This window comes from Mustela erminea, chromosome 10, assembly GCF_009829155.1.
Source record: "Mustela erminea isolate mMusErm1 chromosome 10, mMusErm1.Pri, whole genome shotgun sequence".
NCBI lineage: Eukaryota > Metazoa > Chordata > Mammalia > Carnivora > Mustelidae > Mustela > Mustela erminea.
Genome location: NC_045623.1, coordinates 37,890,903 through 37,916,644, shown reverse-complemented (window position 1 = coordinate 37,916,644; position 25,742 = coordinate 37,890,903). Strand labels below are relative to the sequence as shown.

General features: G+C 38.0%; 1 protein-coding gene across 3 annotated transcripts in view; it reads right to left on the bottom strand.

Annotated features, from left to right (window-relative positions):
- The window catches only part of ZNHIT6 (zinc finger HIT-type containing 6), a 194,780-nt gene extending 171,485 nt beyond the window's left edge, over window positions 1-23,295 (bottom strand). For 2 of the 3 annotated variants that reach the window (XR_004289758.1, XM_032360917.1), the window contains exons 1-5: window positions 22,449-23,294; window positions 20,977-21,042; window positions 20,784-20,890; window positions 20,613-20,698; window positions 10,877-10,980 (exon numbers count right to left, since the gene is read on the bottom strand). Coding sequence is in view for 1 of the 3 variants with exons in the window: in XM_032360917.1 (XP_032216808.1) it covers window positions 10,877-10,980; window positions 20,613-20,698; window positions 20,784-20,890; window positions 20,977-21,042; window positions 22,449-23,110 (1,025 nt within the window). In the remaining 2 variants the exon portion in view is untranslated. Of the gene's footprint in view, window positions 1-10,876; window positions 10,981-20,612; window positions 20,699-20,783; window positions 20,891-20,976; window positions 21,043-22,448 lie in introns of all 3 variants that reach the window. The other variant, XR_004289757.1, reaches the window with a different exon arrangement.
- Between the last annotated feature and the right edge of the window lie 2,447 nt (window positions 23,296-25,742).

Here is a 25,742-nt window from a genome sequence, read left to right as displayed (position 1 = left end):
TGAAGTAGTACACCTGGGGACTGCGGAAGGACTTCCTTAACTGAACCTAAGCGGGGACTCCAAGAAGACCAAGGGTGTTTTCCATTTTCATGAATGCTGGCTAATTGCTGCTATGGAAAAGTACCACCTCTGTGATGCTATGTCACAGAAACTTCCTTACCACTGCCTACACGGCCCCAGTAAGGAAATGCCTGTTTGGGGAATCATTAAGTTTCTACTTTTTCATACTGTTTTTTCTAAATCCCTGCTGTTGCTCTGAAATCTTTCCACCAAACTAGATCACTGCAAAATCCACTTGTCCTTCTATTACCACAACTGTTAAACCCATCATTTCCTTTTCCTTTGCTCTTTTCTAAAGTCAATTTGCAGTAAAGTATACTATTTATAGGTCATCATGCAAGTAAAATACTGTGTTTTATGAAGGGTATCACCACATAACTGGTTAAGGAAAAAATGCTACTGACATTAATAAAGAGGTAGATGGGTATATTACTGCAATATAATTAGAATGCTGTAATTTTATCTGAAGGAAACAAAGTAATTTTGCGAATCTGTAAATAAAAGGTTACTTCTTTACAAGAGAGACATCTAGTGGCTAGCTTCTAACACAGGACAGGCGCTCAATTATTAATTCAAAGTGTTGTTAAATAACGGGCACACATCTACCATCTTCTCAGACTTAGACTCTCTTAGACATTCCGTATTAGTACACTCAGACCTGTTCCATTCTTTTTCCATTGTAAAAACATGCCATAATTTATGCTGTCCACTCCTGACAAATTATTTAGATTCATACTACTCTTTTGCTATTACAAACAACACTGCACTCAATATCCTTGTACATATTCCATTTAAATGGTTGTATCTATCAAATAAATTTCTAGAAGTGGAATTGCTAAGTGAACAAGTAATTATCATGTCTTCCTGATCCATCTCTTTTCCCCTACTGCCTTATCTTTGTCCTGGGGCCACTGTTTATTTTAAACAAGACATTTTAGAAGAGATAATCTGAAAACCTTCTCAATAGCATACATTAAGAAATCCTGGAGAAATAAACAGACTGAGCTCATAGGTAGGTAAGAGATATCTTTCGGAACCAAAAGGAAGCAGGAACTAAAGACCCTGGGGGAATGCTGAATCGACACCTGCTCTGGAAACCTTTGCCAATTTTGGTACCGAGAGGCTTGTACACAACTATGGGATGACAGGAGACATGATCTTGGACCCACATATTTTGGAGACCTCAAACTGGGATCACACCATAAAGCCAGTGAAAATGTAAACCAGAAAAATCCTGACCACTAGCAAAGGAAACAACTAGGAAATATGTGGGCCTTAGCTCGGGCTCTAGGAGAAAGGTAGAAACAGTAGAGGGAAAGACCTCAATTGAAAATGTGGAACTGTAGCTTCCTCAAATTGGTTGGGATTCAAATTATCCCTACTAATATAGTCTAAGAAATTTAAGACTAAGAAACTAAAAAGGATCCTGAATTGGAGCCATAGAGTATCTTGGCATAAGCAAATGCATGCCACCTTCTATGTCAACTTGTGTTCACAGCTCTTTTTTAGAAGGAAAAAAACAAGAAAACCAGCCACCATAACCAAAAGTCAGCAGAAACAGCACACAGCAGTAACAGACTTCTAATACTGGAATTATTTAAACAGATAATAAATGTTCTAAATTATTAAACAAAGGGAAACTTAAACATGAGAAAAGAATACAGTTTGATCTAAAAGAGCAGAGAGATTTGGGAAAGACACAAAACTTCTAGAAATGAAAAACAAAACTAAAACAAAAAACACTACATGAGCTAAAGATAAGATTAATTAGACACAGCTGAAGAGATAGTGACTTGAATGATGTAACTGAATAAATTACCCTGAAAGTAGCAAAAACAAACAAATGAGATATTAAAATAATGCCTTAGAATTCCCAGAACTGCAATATGCAGAAAGCACAAATGCCAAGGAAGATAAATAAATTTTTTCAAAAAAATCACATGAAGACCCATATCATACTGAAGCTGCAGAACTCCAAAGACAAAAGTGAAGATCTGAAAAGCAACTGCAAGGGACAAAAAAGAGAATGTTCTTACAAGTGGCAAAAAAAAGAAAGAAGGGAATAAGTAACTGAATGGAAGTATCAAAATAAAATATCAAGATATTTAATATTCAGCTAAACTCTCATTCAAAAGTAAGGGTAAGCTATATGATCTCATATATGGAATTTTAAATCAGGCAAAACTCAACACCAGGACATCACAGGATGTCCCTGGTGAGGAGAGGAACTAACAAGGAAAGACCTTTCCAGGGTGAAGGTAATATTCTATATATACAGTGTTACATAGATATAGGCATACCTCGGAGATAATCATGGGTTCAGTTTCAGACCACTGTAATGAAAGTAAATACTGCAACAAAGCCAGTGAAATGAATTTTTTGGTTTCCCAGTGCATAGTTATTTTTACATCATACTGCAGTCTGTTAAGTGTACATACAGTATTATGTCTAAAAAAAACAAAGTACATATCTCAAATTAAAAAAATACCTTATTGCTAAAAAATAAAAAATGCGAACCATCATCTGAGATTTCAGTGAGTCGTCACTTTTTGCTGGGGGAGGGCCTTGTCTCAGTATTGATGGCTGCTGAATGATCAGGGTGGCAATTTTAAAAAACAAGACAACAATCAAGTTTGCTGCATTGACTGACTCTTCCTTTCATAAATGATTTCTCCATAGCAGATGATGCTTGGAGTTCTTTACCCACAGAACGTTCAATACTGAGGTCAGTCCTCTCAAACTCTACCACTGTTTTATCAATTAAGTTTAACATTCTAAATCCTCTGTTGTCATTTCAACAATCTTCAGAGCACCTTCACCAGCAGTAGATTCTATCTCAAGATACCACTTTCTCCACTCATAAGAAATATCTCCTTACGTGTGAAAGTTGTATTGAGATCACAGCCATTCAGCCACCTCTTTAGGCTCCACTTCTACTTCTATCTAGTGCTCTTGCTGCTTCTACCACATCTGTAGTTACTGCCTCCACGGATGTCTTAAACCCATCAACGTCCTCCATGAGGGTTGGAATTACTTCTTCTAAACATACCTGTCATGCTGATATATGGACTTTTTCCCATGAATCACACATGTTCTTCATAGCAACTAGAATGGTGGGTCCCCTTCTGGAAAGTTTTCAATGGATTCTGCCTGGGTCCATCAGAGGAACCACTATCTATGGAGGCTATAGACTTATGAACTGCATTTCTTAAATAGTGAGACTTGAAGGCCTAAGTGACCCCTGACCCATGAACTGCAGAATGGATGCTGTGTTAGCAAAAATGAAAACAAGTTTCATCTTACTGTCTAGCTCCATCAGAGCTCTTGGATGACCAGATGCATTGTCAATGAGCAGCAATATTTAGAAAGGAATCTTTTTGTCTGAATAGTAGTTCTCAACAGTAGGCTTAATTCAGTAAATGATGTTATGAACAGATGTGCTGTTATCCAGGTTTTGTTGTTCCATTTATAGAGCCTAAGCAGAGCAGATTTAGCATGCTAGGATTTCTGGAATGGTAAAGGACCCTTGGCTTCAACTTAAACTCACTGGCTGCATTAGTCTCTAGTAAGATAGTCAGCCTCTCCCCGAAGCTTTGAAGCCAGGCATTGACCTCCTTCCTAGCTAGGAAAAGTCTAGACAGCATTTTCTTCCAATATAAGCCTGTTTTGTCTACACTGAAAATGTGTTGTGTAGTGTAATCACCTCTAATTATATTGGCTAGATCATCTGGGTAACTTGCTGCAGCTTCTACATCAGCACTTGCTACTTTACTTTGCACTTTTATGTTACCGGGAGGACCTCCTTCCTTAAGCCTCACACACCAATCTCTCTAGCTTCAGACTTTTCTTCTGCAGCATCCTCACTTCTCTCAGCCTTCATAGAACTGAAAAGATTCAGAGCCTTGATCTGGATTAGACTTTGGTTTACAGAAAGGTTGTCACTGGTCTATCTTCTATCCAGACCACTTAAACCTTCTTCGTATTAGCAACAGGCTGTTTTGCTTTCTTATCATTCCTGTGTTCACTGGAGTAGACTTCTAATTTCCTTTAAGAACTTCTCCTTTGCATTCAGAACTTGGCTAAGTGTTTGGTACAATAGGCCTAGTTTTAGGCCTACCTTGGCTTTGACATGCCTTCTTCACTAAGCTTAATCATTTCTAGCTTTTGTTTTATAGTGAGAGACATGAGAATTCTTTCTTACACTTGAACACTTAGGAGGTCACTATAGCATTATTAATTGGCCTAATTTCAATATTGTTGTACTTGGAATAAGAGGCACGAAGAGAGGGAGAAAGATGGGGAATGGCCAGTTGGTGGAACAGTCAGAATCCACACATTTATCAATTAAGTTTACTGTCTCAAATGGGTGCACTTCATGGCACCCTAAAACAATTACAATAGTGACATCAAAGATCACTGATCACAGATCACCATGATAAATAATAACAAAAAAGTTTGAAACACTCTGACAATTACCAAAATGTGACAGAGACATGAAGCAAGCAAAATGTTGGAAAAATGGCACCAAAAGACTTGCTTGACGGGACTGTCATAAACCTTAAACTTATAAAAAACAGTATCTGCAAAGCACAATAAAGTGAAGTCAACAAAAAAGGTATGCCTGTATATGAATTTGTCAAAACTCAACAAGGGTACTCTTAAGATTTGTGTATTTCACTGCATGCAAATTTTACATCAATAGGAAAAGTGAGCTTCCTATCTTTCAGATAAATGTTTAAAAACTCTGTTTTTTCTTTCATTGAACATATGATGTCATTTGACAACAATTCTTCCACATCTAGTTTGTCTCTGGGTACCAAGAATTCAACCTTGGGAAGATACAATCAATTTAACTCAGTCCCACAGTACTGAACACTTGAGTTGTTGCATTTTTTACATTATTAAAAACAAGGCCGGCATAGATATGTGTAATTCTGTAAAGTGTATGAATACATCTGTAGGCTAAATTATTTAAGTATGTGTATATAACATTTTGAAAAATATTACTAAACTGCCTTCTAAAATGATCACTAATGTATATTCTCAACAGTCGAAGAGCAAACTGGCCTGGCTAACCCATACCTTCATTAGATATTATCAACATATACCTACAGGCCATGTATTTATATGTACATATCTTTCTATGATGTGTCAGGACCATCTATTCACTGAGATTTAAGAGATTCACAGTCATACTGGTCAAAAACTCCTGCCATAAAGGATGCCTCATTTACAATAAACCTCACGCTTCTAAGGTATGTATTGCACCTGCTATGTAACTATACTGATAGTTCTACAGAGGTAACCCAGACACAATGGAGCAAAGTCACACTTCACATGTATTTATGTGTGGTAATACCCACAAAGAATTCCTCACTCTATTCAAAAATTACCACTGGAATGTTTAATTTTAAACAAGTTCGATTTGAGTTTTTGACTATATTGTAACTCAAGCTGCTTAAACAAGCAATAACCAATTTAATATTGAGGGAGTTACAGCAATCATCTTCGTACACAGGACCAAAATCTCATGTGAACAATAACAGTAAAATCCCCAAGTATCAGAAATTGCAAGTTTTCTCAGTAACTTTTTTGCCAGCAAAACCTGCCTGAGCCAGTTCACAATCATTATTTACCCATTATAATGTAAACATTTACAGGTTTCACTGTAGACATAGTATCCTTTGATTATGTAATGCTGCTTCAGACCTCTTAGAGGTCAACGTAATATAGTAAATTTACCATATCTCCAAGGATTTCAGATAAGAAAAGCAGACCTTGAATTGTCATTGTATATCATTTACTAAGTGCCAGGTACTACTTTAGGTGTAACTTCATTTAATCCTCTCAACACAGTAAATTCAATCTTGCCGAAGGTCACCTAGTATGTACTTAATGGTAGAGGCAATATTCAAATTCAGGTTTATCTGAGTAAAAGCATTAATCGCTTCTAAAAGTTGAAAAAAAGTACTGAAAACGAACCTCGTAAAAATAGAATACTGGGTGGGGCGCCTGGGTGGCTCAGTGGGTTAAGCCGCTGCCCTCGGCTCAGGTCATGATCTCAGGCTCCTGGGATCGAGTCCCGCATCGGGCTCTCTGCTCAGCAGGGAGCCTGCTTCCTCCTCTCTCTCTGCCTGCCTCTGCCTATTTGTGATCTCTCTCTGTCAAATAAATAAATAAAATCTTAAAAAAAAAAAATAGAATACTGGGGCATGGGAAGTGAAAATAATCCTTTGAAAAGATTTAGTATCCCCCTCTTCTCCCTTTCTAGCAATCATCTTAAATAACACATCATCTAATAACACTAAATCATAAAATAACACTTAAATCATTAAAACCTAGTCATTTTCATATGAATGGCTAAGAAAACAAAGGTATCTTAAAGAAGATACTTCTAAATTTTTAAAGATTTTATTTATTTGAAAGACTGAGATCATAAGTAGGCAGAGAGGCAGGCAGAGAGAGAGGAGGAAGCAGGCTCCCTGCTGAGCAGAGAGCCCTATGTGGGGTTCAATCCCAGAACCCTGAGATCCTGACCTGAGGCGAAGGCAGAGGCTTAACCCACTGAGCCACCCAGGTGCCCCAATACTTCTAAATTTTTTAAAATTTTGTTCCATTTTTTCCCCTATGAGTGAAGACAGGATCTTATATATTTATCTTGCTACTTATACACCACCTTTGAGCAACAGAAATTTTTTGCAATCCTGATTCTACTATACATTAAGTTCAAGAAGTACATCTTTTGTATTAATCTAAATCACTTGAATCTGAAGTAGGAGTGATTCTGTCTCTCCCCTCTGCCCCCAACTCCAGGAAACATCTGGTAATCTCTAGAGACATTTCCTGTTGCCACAAGAGAGGTGGCTGGGTAGATGTGTGTGTGTGTGTGTGTGTGTGTGTGACCAACATCTAGTGGGCAGAGGACAGGAATGCTACTAAACACCCTAAAATGCACAAAATAGCCCCTCAAAACAAAGAATTCTCTGGGTCAAAAGGTCAGGAGGGCCAAGATGAGAAATCATGACCTAAATCACTAATGAAAATGCTGAACAAGAATGAACAAAATATTGGGACACACTAAGGAGATTTCCAAGCTGATTATCAATTAACTAATCAGCAATACTCTCAATATTCAGTATGGCTTTCACCCAAGTGGGACCTCACCTTAATGTTTTATTCATCTAACATCTAAATGCAGACATTTTAAATTCAGTTAATAGCAAAACCATTTCATTTAAAAATAATAATGGGTAATTTCACAACAAACAAATGGAAAATTTAGTTACATAGATTTTGAATTATTTTTATTATTATTTTTTTTTCACTGAACTGACCCCCAAAATGGTCCTACGAATGAAAGATCATCTTACCATAATGGACTGGATTAAGTCAAACTTTATACTCTGAAACATGTATTCAAATATTCCATATCACAGTAACAATTAATAAAAAGCAAATAAAAAAATGTCATTGCAACCTTCCAATTTAGCAACATTTTTTTAAAGAGAAAACTCAGTGGTATTGAGACATTTAAATGGATATTCTCATACACTACAAATGGAAATGAAAACCAGTTTAGTACCAGTTTATTACTATAAATCACAGTTTACAGATGAGGAAACTGAGGCAAAAAGAAGTTAGTGGTTTAGCTTAGTATCACGTAGCTAGGAGGAGGCTGATTACAAATTTGAATATAAGTAGTCTGGCTCCAGTTTCTGCTCTTAACTATTCCATCTTACTATCTCTAGGTTGTAGAGATATTTACAACTATTTAAAATGCATCAAAAATGAATGTAAGACCAAATCAAAGGATAAAGAGACTAGTAAAAATATTCCCTATGTATGGAACAGAGTAAGATGAGCTATAAACAGGCACATCTTAAAAAAATATTCAAGTAAAATGAGCTATAAGCAGGTACATCTTTAAAAAATATTCAAAAGCTCACCCTTTCCAATAACCAGATGTAGTCTCTATTGTCTCTGATCCAGTAAGTCTACTTTCTAAGGACTGATGGTACAGAAAAAGCCATGTAAACACACAAAACAGTTCTTCAAGGAAGAATAATTTAATGTAATGTTTATCGTGGCATTATTGCTAACAATTAGAAACTAGAAAAAAGCTAAATGTTCATGAATATGGAAATAATTAAATAAATTTAAACATAGTAGCCATTGCTGGAATACACTATTTAGAAATAAGGCAGATCTGCATTAACAAGAAAAGAGCTTCTAGTTGTAGAAAAAAGTAATTCTTTAGTCATAAAAAATTAGCAATGTCTAACTTGAAAAGTCATGTAACTTTGTATATTCTTATGCATTTAATACCACGTTTTATTTTATTAATGGAAAAGTAGAAGAAAACAGGGTTAGAAGGAAACATCAAGTGGTTATCAGTGGTCATCTCTACATAATGGAATTATAGGTGCTCTTTTTCCTTTAAACTTTTTTTTTTTTTTAAAGATTTTATTTATTTATTTGACAGACAGAGATCACAAGTAGACAGAGAGGCAGGCAGAGAGAGGAGGAAGCAGGCTCCCCGCTGAGCAGAGAGCCAACTCGGGGCTTGATCCCAGGACCCTGGGATCATGACCTGAGCTGACGGCAGAGGCCTTAATCCACTGAGCCACCCAGGCACCTCCTTTAAACTTTTTAATGATGAGTGTGTGTGTGTGTGTGTGTGTGTGTGTATTTTAAGAATTTATTTATTTGACAGAGAAAGATCACAAGTAGGCAGAGAGGCAGGCAGAGAGAGAGGGGAGGAAGCAGGCTCTCTGCCAAGCAGAGAGCCCGATGTGGGACTCGATCCCAGGACCCTGAGATCATGATCTAAGCCGAAGGCAGTGGCTTAACCCACTAAGCCACCCAGGTGCCCAACGATGGGTATATATTATTTTTACAGTTGCTACATACACTGATTCCTTCCTACATTCCAGTTAGTGGTTAGGTAAATTTTTACAATAAAGGTTACAACTTGGGGCGCTTGGGTGGCTCAGTCAGTTAACCATCTGCCTCTGGCTCAGGTCATGATCCCCTGGTCCTGGGATTGAGCCCCACATGGGCTCCCTGCTCAGTGGGGAGTCTGCTTTTCCTTCTCCCATTGCCCCTCCTCCTGCTTGTGTACTTTCTCTCTCGCTCTATCTCAAATACATAGTCTTAAAAAAAAGGTCACAACTCTATATAATAGCTATCATCATCTCCATTTTACAGATGTGAAAAAAGCAAAGAAACTGACTCTAAATCCTATTTTGAATTATGTTGCTAATCCCCTCATGTGAAAACACTAAAAAATTTTAAGAATACCAATTCCAAATAACTATAAATTCATGAGCAAAAGAGTCCCATTTGCTACTTCAGAGATCTGAAAATAACCAACTATAAATTTGGGTTCTAAACCCAAGAAATACACTTAATATTTATTTTTGAAAAACAAAAACAAAAACAAAAACTTCCCACATACATTCATGTTTCTAGAGACCCCATAATTTTACATTTGAGGATATATGCTTTTAAGTACTAAGAACTAAGCTCTGATGACAATCTGAATGGCTTCCTTCATAAGAATACATTTTGTATTTGAGAAGACGTGAACCAGTTACCTTAAATTTCAAATACAGTATGTCAATTTCTAAATATGTTGGTTTGAAAATGCACACTGGAATTACCTCATATTTGATAAATGAAAAACATTACTTTATTTCTGGAAGCTACCCAGAAAAAAGGAAAATCACTTTTACAAATATTTGTTTTGAAACATAAAATAAATGGATCTACAACTTCTAACGTAACTTCTTTTGAAAAGGTGGAAAGCTTATCAGAATAATGGTAATTCTGATGGTTTTGTCTTTTCAGTTTATGAAGCATTACAACTGGGAGGGAATCTTAGTTTACCTACTACAACCCCCACATCATACAGATGAGGCCCAGAGAAAGTAATCTGCTCAAGACCTTGCAGTTACTAAGAGGCTGAAGAAGGTAGAACCCACTCAGGATCTTTTACTTCTAAGTCCAGAATGCTGACATTTCAAAGTATTACCTAGGGGCGCCTGGGTGGCTCAGTGGGTTAAACCTCTGCCTTCAGCTCATGATCTCAGGGTCTTTGGATTGAGCCCTGCCACGGACTCTGCTCTGTGGGGAGCCTGCTTCCCCTTCTCTCTCTGCCTGCCTCTCTGCCTACTGGTGATCTCTCTGTCAAATAAATTAAAAAAAAAAAAAAAAAAAAAACTTTTAAAAAAAGAAAGTATTACCTAATAATTCAGCAGGCTACTTACAGTATTTTGGGATCCTGTCTCCTCTGTACTAATGGGACCTTTTAGATCCAACACTTACAGAAAGCAGCAGGCTAATCTCTATTGTATTTATCTGTACTCACAGATTACTATAGAGTAAATGTTTTCAAAGTCCCTCTTTTCCAACATTGGCTTTCAAATAAATCTTACTGGAATCCCAAAGGAGTTTGACAGAAAAAATAAAAAAAACTAAACTCCTCCAGTCAAAATTGTACAGGGGTCCTGCCTTATTATTTTGTCCTTGTAACCTCTAAAATACTTCCATGGTACTTACACATACACATACAGTTACACATATATACACACACACACACCACAGGCCCAAATTTTTATTAGTCACATGACATAAAATTGGTGTAAGTTTTTAAATGCTTATTTTCAATTTGTGCAATTACCTTGGCATAGACCAATAACAAAAAGCTTATAGACTACATGTTAGGTAACAATGCTCTATAGCAAACCAAACTTTAAAAGATGTTCCTGATCAAATCAGAATACTCAATATACTAAGAATGAAATCAGAAACTTACTTCTTATCAAAAAATGTTGAATTTTCTTTTCTCTTGGTGAATCCATTGGGTAGAAGCTTTAAGTTAATACCTTGTCTTCTGGCACGATTTTTCATAAAGTACATCTAATAACAAAAAATAAATAAATGGACAAATTAATTTTAAAATGAGTAAAACAATGTTCAAAATATAATAGTTAAGATTCATTGGGTACGTATGTTTCACAAACTGTACTAAACAGCAATAACTCATTTAATCCTCACAATATTATCAGACAGGTACTATTACTACCCCCAATCTAGGAATGAAAATTAATGAGATGTCAACATTACATAGCTATTCCTGAGAGAGACAGCCTGTATTCAAACTCAGGTATATCTAATTCTAGAGGCTGTGTTTTCAACCATACATTCTATGAGCCAGAAGAAGGATTTAATGGGATTTTTAAAATATATAGGTCATTTGGCAATTCATAGGGGCTACCTATACAGTTCCTTTTCTTTTCCTGAAGGGTTTATACCATCCATACTTGGCTTTATACATGCCTGCTTTGATTACCAGACAGGCAGTTTACTCAGGGGAGGAACCATGGCATTGCTAGTACAAAGGCAAACTTAAAGTAGCCACTACTGTAGACCATACAAAATGGGGTATGTGAATAATCTGGCTCTGAAATGTGTTACTCCACTGACTGTCTGGGTTGGTTAAGCTGAACTAGTCAACTCCAGAGAGTAGTGAAGGAAATAATATCATCAAGACTTCTTCCTTGACACTCCAAAGGCAAATATAAATGCAAGTTTTTGGTTAAGTGAATGGCAATCTAGATTTTGCAATGCAAAGAGACAATTAAATCATAAGCCCAGGTTAAAAAAGAGTCAGTTATCATTTGTTAAGAAGAGAAATAATTTAAGAAATTACATCCAATTTTATAACTCATGTGACTTTGGTATCAGTAGTGGCAATGATTATAAGGATCAACCCTGCCACTGAAAACATGGAAGAATTACAGACAATGGGGGAAATAAATACATGTAATAAGATACATTTAAAAATCACCTTAGAAGCACCGAAAAGCTGTAAAAAAAAAGACAAAACAAAACAGAAAAATACAAATATACACGCCAATATTTAGTGAGAAGTGAAAGCTCAGAGAGATAAGCAAAGCAATGAAGCCACCTTTTTAAAAAATTAATTATTTTTATTAACATATAATGTATTATTTGCCCCAGGGGTATAGGTTTGTGGATTATCAGGCTTACACAATTCACAGCACTCACCATATCACATATCCTCCCCAATGTCCATAACCCAACCATCCTCTCCACACACACCCCTCCCCCCAGCAACCCTCAGTTTGTTTTGTAAGATTAAGAGTCTCTTATGGTTTGTCTCCCTCCCAATCCCATCTTGTTTCATTTTTTCCTTCCCTACCCCCCCAAACCCCCACTCTGTCTCTCAAATTCCTCATATCAGGGAGACCATATGATAACTGTCTTTCTCTGATTGACTACTTCACTCAGCATAATACCCTCTAGTTCCATTCATGTCATTGCAAATGGCAAGATTTCATTTTTGATGGCTGCATAGTATTCCATTGTGTATGTGTGTGACACTGACACACACACACACACACACACACACACCCCACATCTTCTTTATCCATTCATTTGTTGATGAACATCTAGGTTGTTTCCATAGTTTGGCTACTGTGGACATTGCTGCTATAAACATTCGGATGCATGTGCCCCTATGAATCACTACTTTGTATCTTAAGGGTAAATACCCAGTAGTGCAACTGCCGGGTGGTAGGGTAGTTCCATTTTCAACTTTTTGAAGAACCTTCACGCTGTTTTCCAGAGTGGCTGCACCAGCTTGCATTCCCACCAACCTTGTAGGAGCGTTTCCCTTTCTCCACATCCTCTCCAACATCTTTCATTTCCTGACTTAATTTTAGCTCTAAAGAACTTATCAAACTCAACACCCAAAGACATTCAATCAAGAAATGGGCAGAGGACATGAACAGACATTTCTGCAAAGAAGTGATCCAGATGGCCAACAGACACATGAAAAAGTGCTCCACATCACTCAGTATCAGGGAAATACAAATCCAAACCACAATGAGATACCACCTCACACCAGTCAGAATGGCAATGAAGCCACTTTTGCAAATTCTAGCAAATATAGGCTTTCCCTTTCAACAGCCTTCTCCCCCAAAAGGTCAGAGTTAAGACCCTGTAATCTTCAACCCTCCTCAAATGAATCTCAGTAACAGAACATGCCTAATAATATTAAGTTAAGGGCGAACCAGAAATAAACCCTATTCCCAGAGCATGCGAGGAAACTTATATTGGAATGACTGGAATAAAGGGGAAAAAGGAAAGCAATTCATTAGAAGCTGTGGCCATGGGCCAGTTCTTGCTAACATTTGAAATGATTGGCCTTGCTTATGTAGTCAAGGGAATCTTAAACTTTCAACTTGGTTTAAGACAGATGCAGATTTGCAATATTCCCAGGTACCTGGCAGAATACAAGAAGGCCTGCACTCTACTCTTCAAAAAGTTCTCACAATTTAAGAAAAAAAAGCAGTACTGAATAAATAAAAAATAAAGAAGCATGAATAATGCAAAGGTCAGTGAGCAAGAACAAAAAGAGAAAAGAGGTAGCTGATAATTCCCCATATATTCAGATACTAAAAGGATCATACACAGACGGTAGAGTATCTCTACAAAATTTTAAAACATTAGCAGTTTAAAATATGCACAGTGAAGAGAAACTATAAAAATGGACTCAGCAGATTTTTCAAAGAACCAAATAAAACTAGAATGTTTGTAGAATACATTACAGAGACAAAAAAGATTAAAAAAATCAAAGACCTTAAAAGGTAGGTAAGATATGGGGAGAGGACTTAAGTCACATTTAATGGTAGTTATAGAAAAGATAAGGAATAAGGTAGACGTAATCTTTTAATAGAAATGTGCTAAAAATTTCCCAGAACTGACGGAAGATATGCCACAGATTCAAGAAATCTAACAATTATCAAGTTAAGATGAAAAGAAATTTGCATTTTTTGTATTATAGCACAAATACACAATACCAAAGATAAAAAAATGCAGCCAGATTAAAAGATTTCAAAGGCAGTTAAAAACTCTAGGTGACTGCAATAATAACAGAAGCCGTAAGACACTGGAACACTAATCCTAAACCAGAATTGCAGAGAAAAATCATTTCAAAGTGAAGAAAGGCAAATAAATAGAAAATTAAACAAACAAACAAAAAACAAAAATCCGGGGCGCCTGGATGGCTCAGTGGGTTAAGCCGCTGCCTTCTGCTCAGGTCATGATCTCAGGGTCCTGGGATCGAGTCCCGCATCGGGCTCTCTGCTCAGCATGGAGCCTGCTTCCTCCTCTCTCTCTCTGCCTGCCTCTCTGCCTACTTGTGATCTCTCTCTGTCAAATAAATAAATAAAATCTTAAAAAAAAAAAAAATCTGACAAAGGAAGCCAAGAAGTGGCAAACCCTCTAATTTTCTTCTCTACAGGAAATCCTAAAGGTGTACTTGAAGCAGGAAAAAAGTTGTCTCTCAGATGTAAGATCTAAGATGATGAGAGAAGGAATAAAGAGCAAAGAAAGTGGGATATATAAACTCAAGGGGCGCCCGGGTGGCCCAGTGCGTTAAGTGTCTAACTCTGGCTCAGGTCATGATCTTGGGGTCCTGGAATGGAGCCCAGTGTCGGCTCTATACTCAACAGGGAGTCAGCTTCTTCCTCTCTCTCTGCTCATCCCCCTGCTTGTGCTCTCTCTCTCAAACAAGGTCAAGAGGAATTTAAGGTAATTGCTAGTAAAATCTGCCTGCTACTTATCTTCACAGATAAATTTTGTTGGGATGTCACTCCAACCATGCGTTTATATACTGCTTGTGACGGCTTTCTCGATACAACAGCAGAGCTAAAGTAACAGAAACGATATGGCCTGGAAAAAATATTGACTATTTGACCCTTTACAGAAAAGTTTGCCAACTCCTATTATAAGGTCTTCTGCGTTGTTTAGGCACAGGGTTCAGGTACTACTTAACTTCAGATACTGGCAAATTAAGCATGCACGTTGTGGAGTCCAGCTTAACTAATGAAAGGATAGGAAAAGGGCCCATAAGTTCTAAACGGATAAAGAGAAAAATTTAAATGACTGAAAACAACAACAACAGTCCAAAAGATAAGAAGAAGAAAAAAAACTGATACAAATAGCAAAAATAATGTGACACATTTAAAGTCAACTATACAGGTGATTTATTAAAATGTAAATGAACTTAATGATTTAGTTAAAAGTTACAGACTATCAAATGGAAGAAGAACTGGAAACCAACCACAACCAGAACATAAGGACACAGAAAGGCCTTAAGGAAAAAAACAGACCATACAAATACCAAGCAAAGAACTTTATAAGTATTAGTCAAAGTACACAAAAATCTAGACACAAAGAGGGTTACCTTATAATGCCAAAGGATAAATACACCAGGGAAAAGTACTTCCTGAGGTATGCATTTAATAATTTAGCCTTAAAACATATAAAGAAAAACAAACTGAACCACAAAGGGAAACAAATCAAACAGGCCTATTTGAGTTTATCCACTGGGAAATGTTAACATACTTCTTTTGGAAACTTACAGACAAAACACACAGAAAGTATCAGTAATTATAAACAATTTGAACAACATAATTAATAAACCTGACCTATAAGGGGTATATAGAGTACTATATTCAGCAACTGCAGAATATTCTTTCAAGCAAAAAAGAACATTATAAAACTTGACCATAAACTGGGCCACAAACACAAGCACTAAGGTATTTTAAAGGAATGACCTTGAAGAGTATGCTCTCTTAAAAAAAAGAAAAAAAAAAAAAGAGTATGTTCTCTGACTACAGTGTAAGTAAGCTAAACATAAAAAAGATATAACAAAAGTCAAGAGGACACATTAGCAAAATAGAAAAAACATGTAACAGCGACTGATCTAAGGAAAAAAAAGACACAAATAACCAATATCACAAATGAAATTACTACAACTCCTACAGAACTGTAAAGGATAGGTTTATGAAGAACTTTATGCCAATGAAGGTGAAAACCTGGGTCAAATGGACAAATTCTTAGAAAAATGTAATAGCTAGTAACACTAAATCAAGACACAGTAAACCCACAGAATCCCACAAATAGTAAAAACTATACCTCAGTGGCCCAAACCCTAAGTCTATACTGGTTCCTTAATAATTTTACCAAAGTCCCAAGAAGGAAGTAATTCCAACCTTAGTGAATGCGTCCAAGAATAAAATGGGAACACTGCCAAATAATTTTATGAAATTAGAATCATTTTGATATGGAAATCTGAGAACACTAAAAAGGAAATATCACTCATGAAGAGAAATACAAAAATGAGAGCACTGATAAGGTGAACGCACACATATAATTCAAAGGAATTCTGCAGAGTATAAAAAGCATATGATATGATAATAGCACACCATGCAAGTTTAGCTTAAAATAGAAAACTGATTAAGATTACTCATATACGGCGCCTGTGTGGCTCAGTGGGTTAAGGCTCTGCCTTTGGCTTGGGTCATGATCTGAGGGTCCTGGGATCAAGTCCTGCATCAGGCTCTCTGGTCAGCAGGTAGCCTGCTTCCCTCCTCCTCTCTCTCTGCCTACCTGTGATCTCTCTCTGTCAAATAAAAAAAATTTTTTTTTTAAAGATTACTCATACAGATTATAGATTAAGAGAACAAAAATAAAATAATCAAATACAGAAGAAGCATTTGATGAAATACAACCATCATTCATGTTAAAATCTGATAGCAAACTAGGACTAAAACCTCCATAATCTAGATGTCAAATTACACCTAGAAAAAACTTAAGAGCAAACATCATGATGCAATCTTGGAAGCTTTCCTTCTATAATTAGGAGTTATAAAACAAAGATGTACAGAGGCATTAAGATAGGAGGCCTGAAGGGTGCCTGGGTGGCTCAGTGGGTTAAAGCCTCTGCCTTTGGCTTAGGTCATGATCCCAGGGTCCTGGGATTGAGCCCCACATCGGGCTCTCTGCTCGGCAGGGGGCCTGCTTCCTTCTCTCTCTCTCTGCCTGCCTCTCTATTTGTGATCTCTGTCAAATAAGTAAGTAAATAAATAAATAAAAATTGAAGAAAAAGATAGCAGGCCTGAGACTGTTATCATTAGGTGGTTTTGCTTGCAAGGTTTTCCCTGGCTGGTGCAAGGAAATTTGAATGATTGGTAAGTGGTTCCCTACACTAACTTTCTGTAAAACAGTAAGTGTGGTTCACTGTGCCTGAATTGTTTATATAAACAACATAGTTTTACTTGCTTTCCTTCTGGGAGTCTGGAATTTGGCACCTGCTAGGCAGAGGGAAGGTGCTTCTGTGACCAGCCCTCCTTGTGCAGTGAGTTTCTAATGAGCTCGCCTAGCAGACTATACTTCACAAGCTTTATCACAACTCACTGACAGAGGAATTAACTGCATACTGTGTGACTCCAAACGGAGAGGATTCTTGGAAGCTTACAACTGGATTCCTTCAGACTTCAGACTCTGTTCCTTTTCTTTTCTCTAACTTTGCTCTACATTCTTTCACTGTAATTAGTTTTAGCCATGAGTACAACTGTATATTGAATCATATGAATCCATCAAGCAAATCAAATCCAGGGAAGGACTTGGGACTTACAACATCAATATTTACTATCATCATTAGTATCTGACAATAAATGGGAAGTCCTAGCTATTCTAATAAGAAAAAGAGAACAGAACAGAAAGATAAAAACAAATTGGGACAAATTGTTTATAGAGAAAATCTCAAGGAATCTATAGAAAAGGCACAGTATAGATTTTAATTCTATAAAATGCGAATTATAATCCCATAAAATAACAACAAAAATATCATTCCTAAATACCAGCAAAGAGATTAAAAATAGAAAATACTACTTTAAAAAGCATGAAAAAATAAAGTGTCTAGTAACAAATCTTTTTTTTTTTAATTTATCTATTAAATTTATTTATTTGAGAGAGACAAGGAAAAGACAGCAGAGGGAGAAGGAAAAGCAGATTCCCTGCTGAGCACAGAGCCTGATGTGGGGCTAAATCCCAGGACCCCGAGATCATGACCTAAGTCAAAATCAAGAGTCACTTAACCGACTGAGCCACCCAGGTGCCTCTAAAACGCCTAGGAATAAATCTAACAAAAAACGTATAAAAGCTCTACAGAGAAAATTAGAGAGATATTAAATATATTAAATAAATGCAGAGATTTCAAGATTTAATGCTGTAAAGAAGTCCAATCACTCAAGTTACTCTGTAAAATAAATGTAACCCCAATTAAAATTCTCAGGTGGGGAAAGAGGAATGTAGAATCAATAGGTGATTCATCATATCTGTATAGAATTACAAAGAATCATACCCATAGCTAGAGTATAGCAATACTCCAGAAAATGAACAAAGTCAGAGAAACTATTCTGTGAGATAGTGAGTTGCAGTAAAAAACTACAGTTGAGAGTGTAGTATTGGCATGGACAGACAAGTAGGCCAACAGAATAGAAAAGATAGGCCAAATACTGACCCAAGCATAAATGGATAGCTGCCCTGCAGAGCAGTAGGAAAGGATGAACTTCTCAATAAATGGTACTAAGAAACTGGATCATCCATACAGAAAATTAAATGGTATCTCCACTTCACATGATGCACAAAAGTGGATTCCAGGTACTTTACAGACATAAATCTGGATGCAATACGATAAAACTTTTAGAAAATAACTATGGGAGAACAGCTTCATAACTTCAAAGTGGGAAAGGGTTTCTTTATAAACATATAAAACTACTAACTATAAAGGGAACATGATAAATTTGACTATATTAAGGTTAAGAACATCTGTTCATCAAAGATATTATAGAGTGAAAAACAAGCCACAGAATGGAAGAAGGTATCTATAACATATACAACCAACTGCCGATAGGCATTCAAGAAATTACTTACAAACCAGTAAGAAAAAGAAAGCTGACCAATAAAAAACGATCAAGAGACTTGACCAGGCATTCTACAAAATGAAATCCAAATGGCCAATAATATATTTGAAAGATGCTCAATCTCATTAGAAATTAGAGAACTGCAAATTAAAAACCCTGATAAAATTACAAAGCCATCAAATTGACAAAAACTTTAAAACTCTGCTCAAATCAAGTATTGGAGAGGACGTGACAGCAGGTACACACAATATTGTAAGTCTAAACTGGTATAACCACTTCAGAAAATGTTTTGGTTATATCTAGTAAAACTGAAGATGTGCATACCCCATAACAGAGTAATTCCACTCCCAGGTATAAACCCTAGGAAAAAACGTGTACATACACAAATCACAATTCATAAACAGAAGTGCTCATTGCAATACCTTTAAGGTTTTTGTTGTTGTCGTTATTACAGAACACCTGGAGTCCATGTTATAATAGAAAATTCAGAGTCCATCAACAGAATGGATAAATTAATGATGATATAGTCCTAAACTAGAAAACTATTCAGAAGACTGAATTAAGGAACAGCATAAGTCAGTGGCAGATAATTTTTGAGAAGCTGGTAATGTTCTAATTCTGGGTGGTAGTTACATGATGTTCACTTTATAATTACTCAATAAGAGTATATTTGTATTTTATACTTTTTAAATATGTATGCAATTCTTTATGATAAAAACAAAAAAATTTAAAAATTTATCTTTTAAGCAGAATTTTAATTATGCTTAATTAAACTTGAGAAAACCATGCTGATGCACGATAATTTTTCTTTTAGATATGTGAAATGTCAATCTGTATCAGTAACAACAATAAGGTGTTTTAAAAGTGCTAAAATGCTGCAACTCCAAAATTAAAATGGTCTTTGAAAAAAGAACATAATTCTATGGCATGAGTTCTAGAATAGCAGTTGCAAAGTATTTCAAATACATAAGCTTTAATTTGCATACTTAGCTTAAGGAATGCAAAAGGGATGAAAGAGTATGAAAATGAGGTATGTTAGAAGAGCAAGCCCTGTTAGTTCTTCCTTCAAAATCAGAATCTAAACACTCTCTTGCCCAATGAAGCTCATTTTTCAGACAGCAGCAAGAGTGACCTTTCAAAAGGCAAGCGTGCTCAAAAGCTTCCCATGGCTTCTATTTTCACTTAGGATATATTAGGAGCCCTTAACAGTTTTTCTAACCCCATGTTCAACCTTCTCCTCCTTACTCACCTATGTTTCAGTCACCCTGTCCCCATTTTTAATCCTCAAACACACCAACCTCATTCCTAACTCAGTCTTACTTATGCTTTTGTCACTATCTGGAACAATCTTCCTCCAAAGGTTCATATGGCTGCCTCTTTCTCATCATTCAGATGACTGCTTAAATATCATCTCTCAGAAAAGCTTCTCTGAACTACAGTATTGAAAATACTCATGACCTCCTCCCAATAAACACCATTTTCATATTCTTTTATCTCCTGTGCTTTATTTTCTACATGCAATTAACTCTATCTGAAATTATATTTGTTCCTCTACTCATCTCCTGTCTCTCCCCACACAATACAAGCTCCATGAGGGTAAGAACTTTGTTTTGGCCAGTGATGTAGTATCCCTAGTAACTGGAATAGCTCTGGATCACAACGCCACTTAACTACATTCATTAGGTGAAAAAAACGAAATCTAACTGATTAAAAGAATTCTAACTGGAAGAGATGAAAAGAAATACTTACATGTTTATTGCTTATTGGTCTTTTTAAGAAAGCATCTCTAGAAATGTGGTCTGCTGTTCTTGCCACATCTTCCAAAAACCGATAATCTATAAATTTTAAAACAGGAAAATAAACAAATGACATATGCCAATGGCCAGGAAACATCAATCTGCTATGCATAAGATAACTTACCGCTTAGGAGATTCATTTCAGTAAACTGTTGTATGGAAACATATGCAGTCTTATCTCGAACTCCATTACAGGTCAGTTCTGCTTTGTGTTTCTTTACACATGGCAAACTGAAGAGAAAATGAGGGGGTACTATTTTACTCTGAGGTGGGAAGGGTACAAACAAAGGTAGTAAGACAGGAAATTACACATATACCTGCAGGAATATCGCATACAACGTGGACACTTGTACTTTGCTTCTTCTGTACCACAAGTTTCACACCTACAAGAGTCCACAAGAAATTTAGTAAGTTATCAAATATTAACACTACCTATTGATTTATAAATTTTTAATGCTAATTCAATTACTCATCACAATTTATAGACATGCAGTCAGTGAATGAAATATATGCAAGTTACTCTGATAAAAGTACTCCATACCTGTCAAACACCCTTAGAACATTCTCCTCTTAGGAAACTGTCTCCTCCAAACGACCACTACATTTACAATGTTGTTAGTACTACGTAATTCAAGAAAACATGTATTAAATAAAAAAAAAAAACCTCACTTTTGACTTCTTTGTTCTACTGTGACCAGAGAATGGGATTATTCATTAATATTTTAATTTGTAATTCCTGGCAGTCTGCTAAAGATTGTGTGTGTGTGAGTGTGTGTGCACACATGTATATAGTCCAATCCATGAATTTACATATCCTTAAACGCACACATACCACAAAAAGAATATGAGGCCAAGTCAAATTTACAAAGTATCAGCTGTACCTTTTTTTAAAAGATTTTATTTATTTATTTATTTGACAGGGAGAGAGAGACAGCGAGAGAGGAAAAGAGGGAAACACAAGCCAGGGAGTGAGTGAGGGAGGGGCCCTGGGTGGCTCAGTGTGTTAAGCCTCTGCCTTCGGCTCAGGTCATGATCCCATGGTCCTGGGATCAAGCCCTGCATCGGGCTCTCTGCTCAGCGGGAAGCCTACTTCCCACCCCCACCTCCCACCTGCCTTTCTGCCTTTTATTATTTATTATTATAAATAATAATAATCTAGAAATGCAATTACCCATCATCTTTCTTCAATTACTCTTCTAGGATCTTGGGATACTGACAGGCAAACTACAGTCATTTCTATTTGGCCCACTGTGTCTAGTCAGTAATAGTCCCAAGAATCTAACCACTTTTATTTCCTATGCTGTCACATGGTCATACACTATAAGGAAATTATAAAGCAATAAATATTCATATTCCTAACTATCCATTGAGAAAGTAGACAGTTGGGTGAGTTCAAGTGCATTTTTCTTCCTAATTTTAACTTAATCCATGTTGTCACTGTTAGTTTTTCCTATGTTTATCCTTTTTTAAAGAATATTGAGTGAAGACCATATTAAGTCAAACCAGAATCTGGTCCAAGGGTTTTCTGGTCCCCAGAATTTACACGTTCTTACTTGGCCATTGCCCACTGACCACTAACAGCCTGACATATTTTTACTGAATCTGCTGTCCTTTGACAAAACCCTTTCTTCCCAATTACCCCCTCCCTGCACTACCAACACGCAGGCTCCAGGTACCCATGTTTGCATTTATTTTTCATTATTCCACACCTGCCTGCTAGACTTCCTTCCATCCAGACAACAGAGGACTCCATAGCTTTATTCCCCCAATGAATTTCTCCCTGTCCTACCTTGACATGGACAGTTTCCGTTTTAAACCCACTGGGGGATTTATCTGAGGCTCTTCTTTCACCTTTGTATCATCCATCCCTTCTTCCTTTGGGAAATACTTCTCTTCTTTTACACAAACTTCATCCATCATTTCCTCCTTTTTAATGATCTGAGCAACAAACACCTCTTCTTTTATCTCCAAGTTATCTTTCTTCTCTTCCTTCACATCTGGCCAGTCCATAACCTCCTCCTTCACCTTCACTTTCTCTTCTTTTACCTCTGCTTCATCCACTTTCTCTTCTTTTACCATAAAACTACTATCCATCTCCTGCTTCACCTCCAAAGTGCCTGGTTTCTCCTCTTTCACCTCAGGCCCATCCTCCAGCTCCTGCTTTACCCACCGGCCATCCAGCATCCCGTCTTCCATTTCCGACCAGTCCATAACTTCTTGTTTCACAACCGTTAGGTCCACACGCATCTCCTCTGCTTTTTGTCCACTTCCTTCTCTACCCTCTGTCTTCTCCATTCCTGCCAGGACATTCCTCGCTTCTGCACTGCCAGCGTCCGCCCCTGCTGTGCCCCCGACTCTCTCCCTACCGGACTCGAGACTTAGCCGCGCCCCCTCAGCACCACCAGGCAGACCTCCACCCAATGTCCCTTCATTTGCAGCAGCAATATCCATCAGCTCACGACCAGTGGCCTCCGCTCGCACTATGTCCTTCAGTGTGGCTTATCCACGCCAAAAGAAACGAATTCTACGCCGGTCCACCGACAGTCTCCCACGTGGGCGGCCGAAAATCGCAAGCAGCACACGCCGGCCTGCAGCTTTCCTCCAAATCGTCGTAAAGCGACACTTCCGCCCCTCGCCACTTTACGACTGGTAGAGCCCTTTACGGCTTCGCGGCAATCCCGCCTCGAGACTCCGAGAGAAACGGCGTGAAGCCGCGCCCATTTGAGCCCACTTCCGGGGCGGGGATTCGTGGAACCCTTTCCCCCGGGCAGGCATCTTCCACCGGCTTTCCCCGCCCTCCACCCTTGTCCTGCACGCTCTTCTGTAGAATGGGGGTGCGGGACGAAGTAAAGAAGCAAATCTCTGACAGTTTGGGAACGGTTGAGACCCACCTGTGTTAACGATCAATCCTGTATGAAAATGGAAGAAGCCCTTGATGCCATGCTTCTGCAAACTTTCTTCTTCACCCATGCACTAGAGACGATGGTGTTCCGTGTTACTGTGAAGATTAAACGGAGTCATGCATGGAAATGAGCCAGTAGTTACTGAAATAAACTCAATATATGGTGGCTATTATAGGGAATCCCGAGAGTTTTCAGATAAGAAAGAAGGAATTAACTTTTATTGTAAGGACCTATTTTACTGTCCCTGCTCCCCTCCCCCAGGGGACTTAAAAACAAGTCCCAGAAACCAGTTCCAGGTGTGAAGGCCAAGAAAAACAAGGCTGTACCCACCTCCAGTCTAGCCCTGACATAAGTACAGCCATCTTGGCAAAGCAAAAGCTGGCACCTTGCACTGTAAGAGCGGGTTAGTATAAGAATGGCCATCCTAAAGGCGGGGAAGCCATTTTACTGAGCGTCCCTAACCAGTCCACAGGGCGCACGTAACTTGAGATAAAAAAAAGTAGCTAAAACCTGAAAAAGCAACTTAATCATATACCACCAGGGCAGTTAGGTGGTGGTGCCACAGGGACCAGATGTTAAAGAAAAACAAATAATTAACTTGCAGAGATCACAATCCTGCAAGACAGAAATCTCCCTTGGTTTGCAAATATCCTGGTGATTTACAACAAAAAGGGCTATCTCTTCAAATGGCCCAATTTCCAGAGACAAAGGGCTCAGTTCCTCAAGGCCTAAGATCGCACCATAAAATGGAAAGAGGCTGAGGCAGAAGGAAATGCAAAGAAAGTTAAATTTCCTCTAAACCTAAATCTCACTTAACCGCCAGGATGACACCAGGGTGACACCGGTGTGGCAAAAGGTTAAACAAAATTAAACCGTCAAAGGGGTGCATGATATGTATGTAGCTATGAAAAAGTGCCTTGAAAATGCTATATGAACCCTTGGCTTTGAGTGCTTGGGGTCCTTGTTGAAAACCGCTGAGCTGGGCGGATACTTGGACCCCAGCTAGCTGGAAATAAACCTCGCTGTATGACTTGCATTATCGAGAATGTTCTCTGTCTAATTGAGGGATGGTGGACTCTGTACCCTAACATCTGGAGGTTCCACCGAGATTTAAGACCCTCCTCAGAGAGACAGACAACTCCCCAATACCGAAGTTTAACTAAAGGAACCACGGAAGGAGAATTGGCCACCTCCGTCTGGAGTAAAAGTTCTTGCCTGGAGAGACTAAAGGTTCCTGTCTGGATCTGATAGAGAATATAAGTCCAAACAGGGCTAGTTTGAATCTTGGTACAACTTTTCCCGTGGCTGACGACCCTGCAGACAGCCCTAGCGGGACCCTTGGTTATAATTGTTTGCCTTAACCATAGGACCCTATATTATTAATAGGTTAGTTCCTTTTGTTAAGGAGAGGATCAACACAGTACAGCTCATGGTTCTTAGCTCAGTACCAGCCTATTGATCCAAAGGAAGCAGAATCAGGAATGTAAAGTCAAGATTGACTATAACATGTCCAACTGAAAGGGGGGAATGAGATGCCTAAATTATAACCATTACCGCTATTTCTGCTTCTGTACCTTCGCTTGCTAACCCATGAGGAGATGGAAAATTACCAGCAGACTTTCTGTAGACACTCTGTAACCACACATCCCCCTCCCAGAATTGAACCTGACAGAATGGCTGCTCCTGGACCCCTCCCCCGGTTCTGGGCCAAGAGATAACAGCCATCTGACGCCAGAGAAACTCCCACCCGGAATTGGACGTAACAGAATGACAGGAAGACCCCGGTCGATCCTGAGGTGACACATACCCTAGCGGCGCCAACTCAGCAGTTTGAAGAATGACCCTTTGTTTGAAGAGCCCTTTGCCCTAACCAATAATCAGTTCCCAGCCTTTTCCCACTCTGTAGCGCGCCATATTATAGAGTACCTTTTTTTTTTAATATATTTTTTTAAAGGTTTTATTTATCTATTTGACAGAGAGGAATCACAAGTAGATGGAGAGGCAGATAGAGAGAGAGAGAGAGGGAAGCAGGCTCCCTGCTGAGCAGAGTGCCCGATGCGGGACTCGATCCCAGGACCCCGAGATCATGACCTGAGCCGAAGGCAGCGGCTTAACGCACTGAGCCACCCAGGCGCCCCTATAGAGTACCTTTTTGATTTTCCTGCGGTATGTGGCGATTT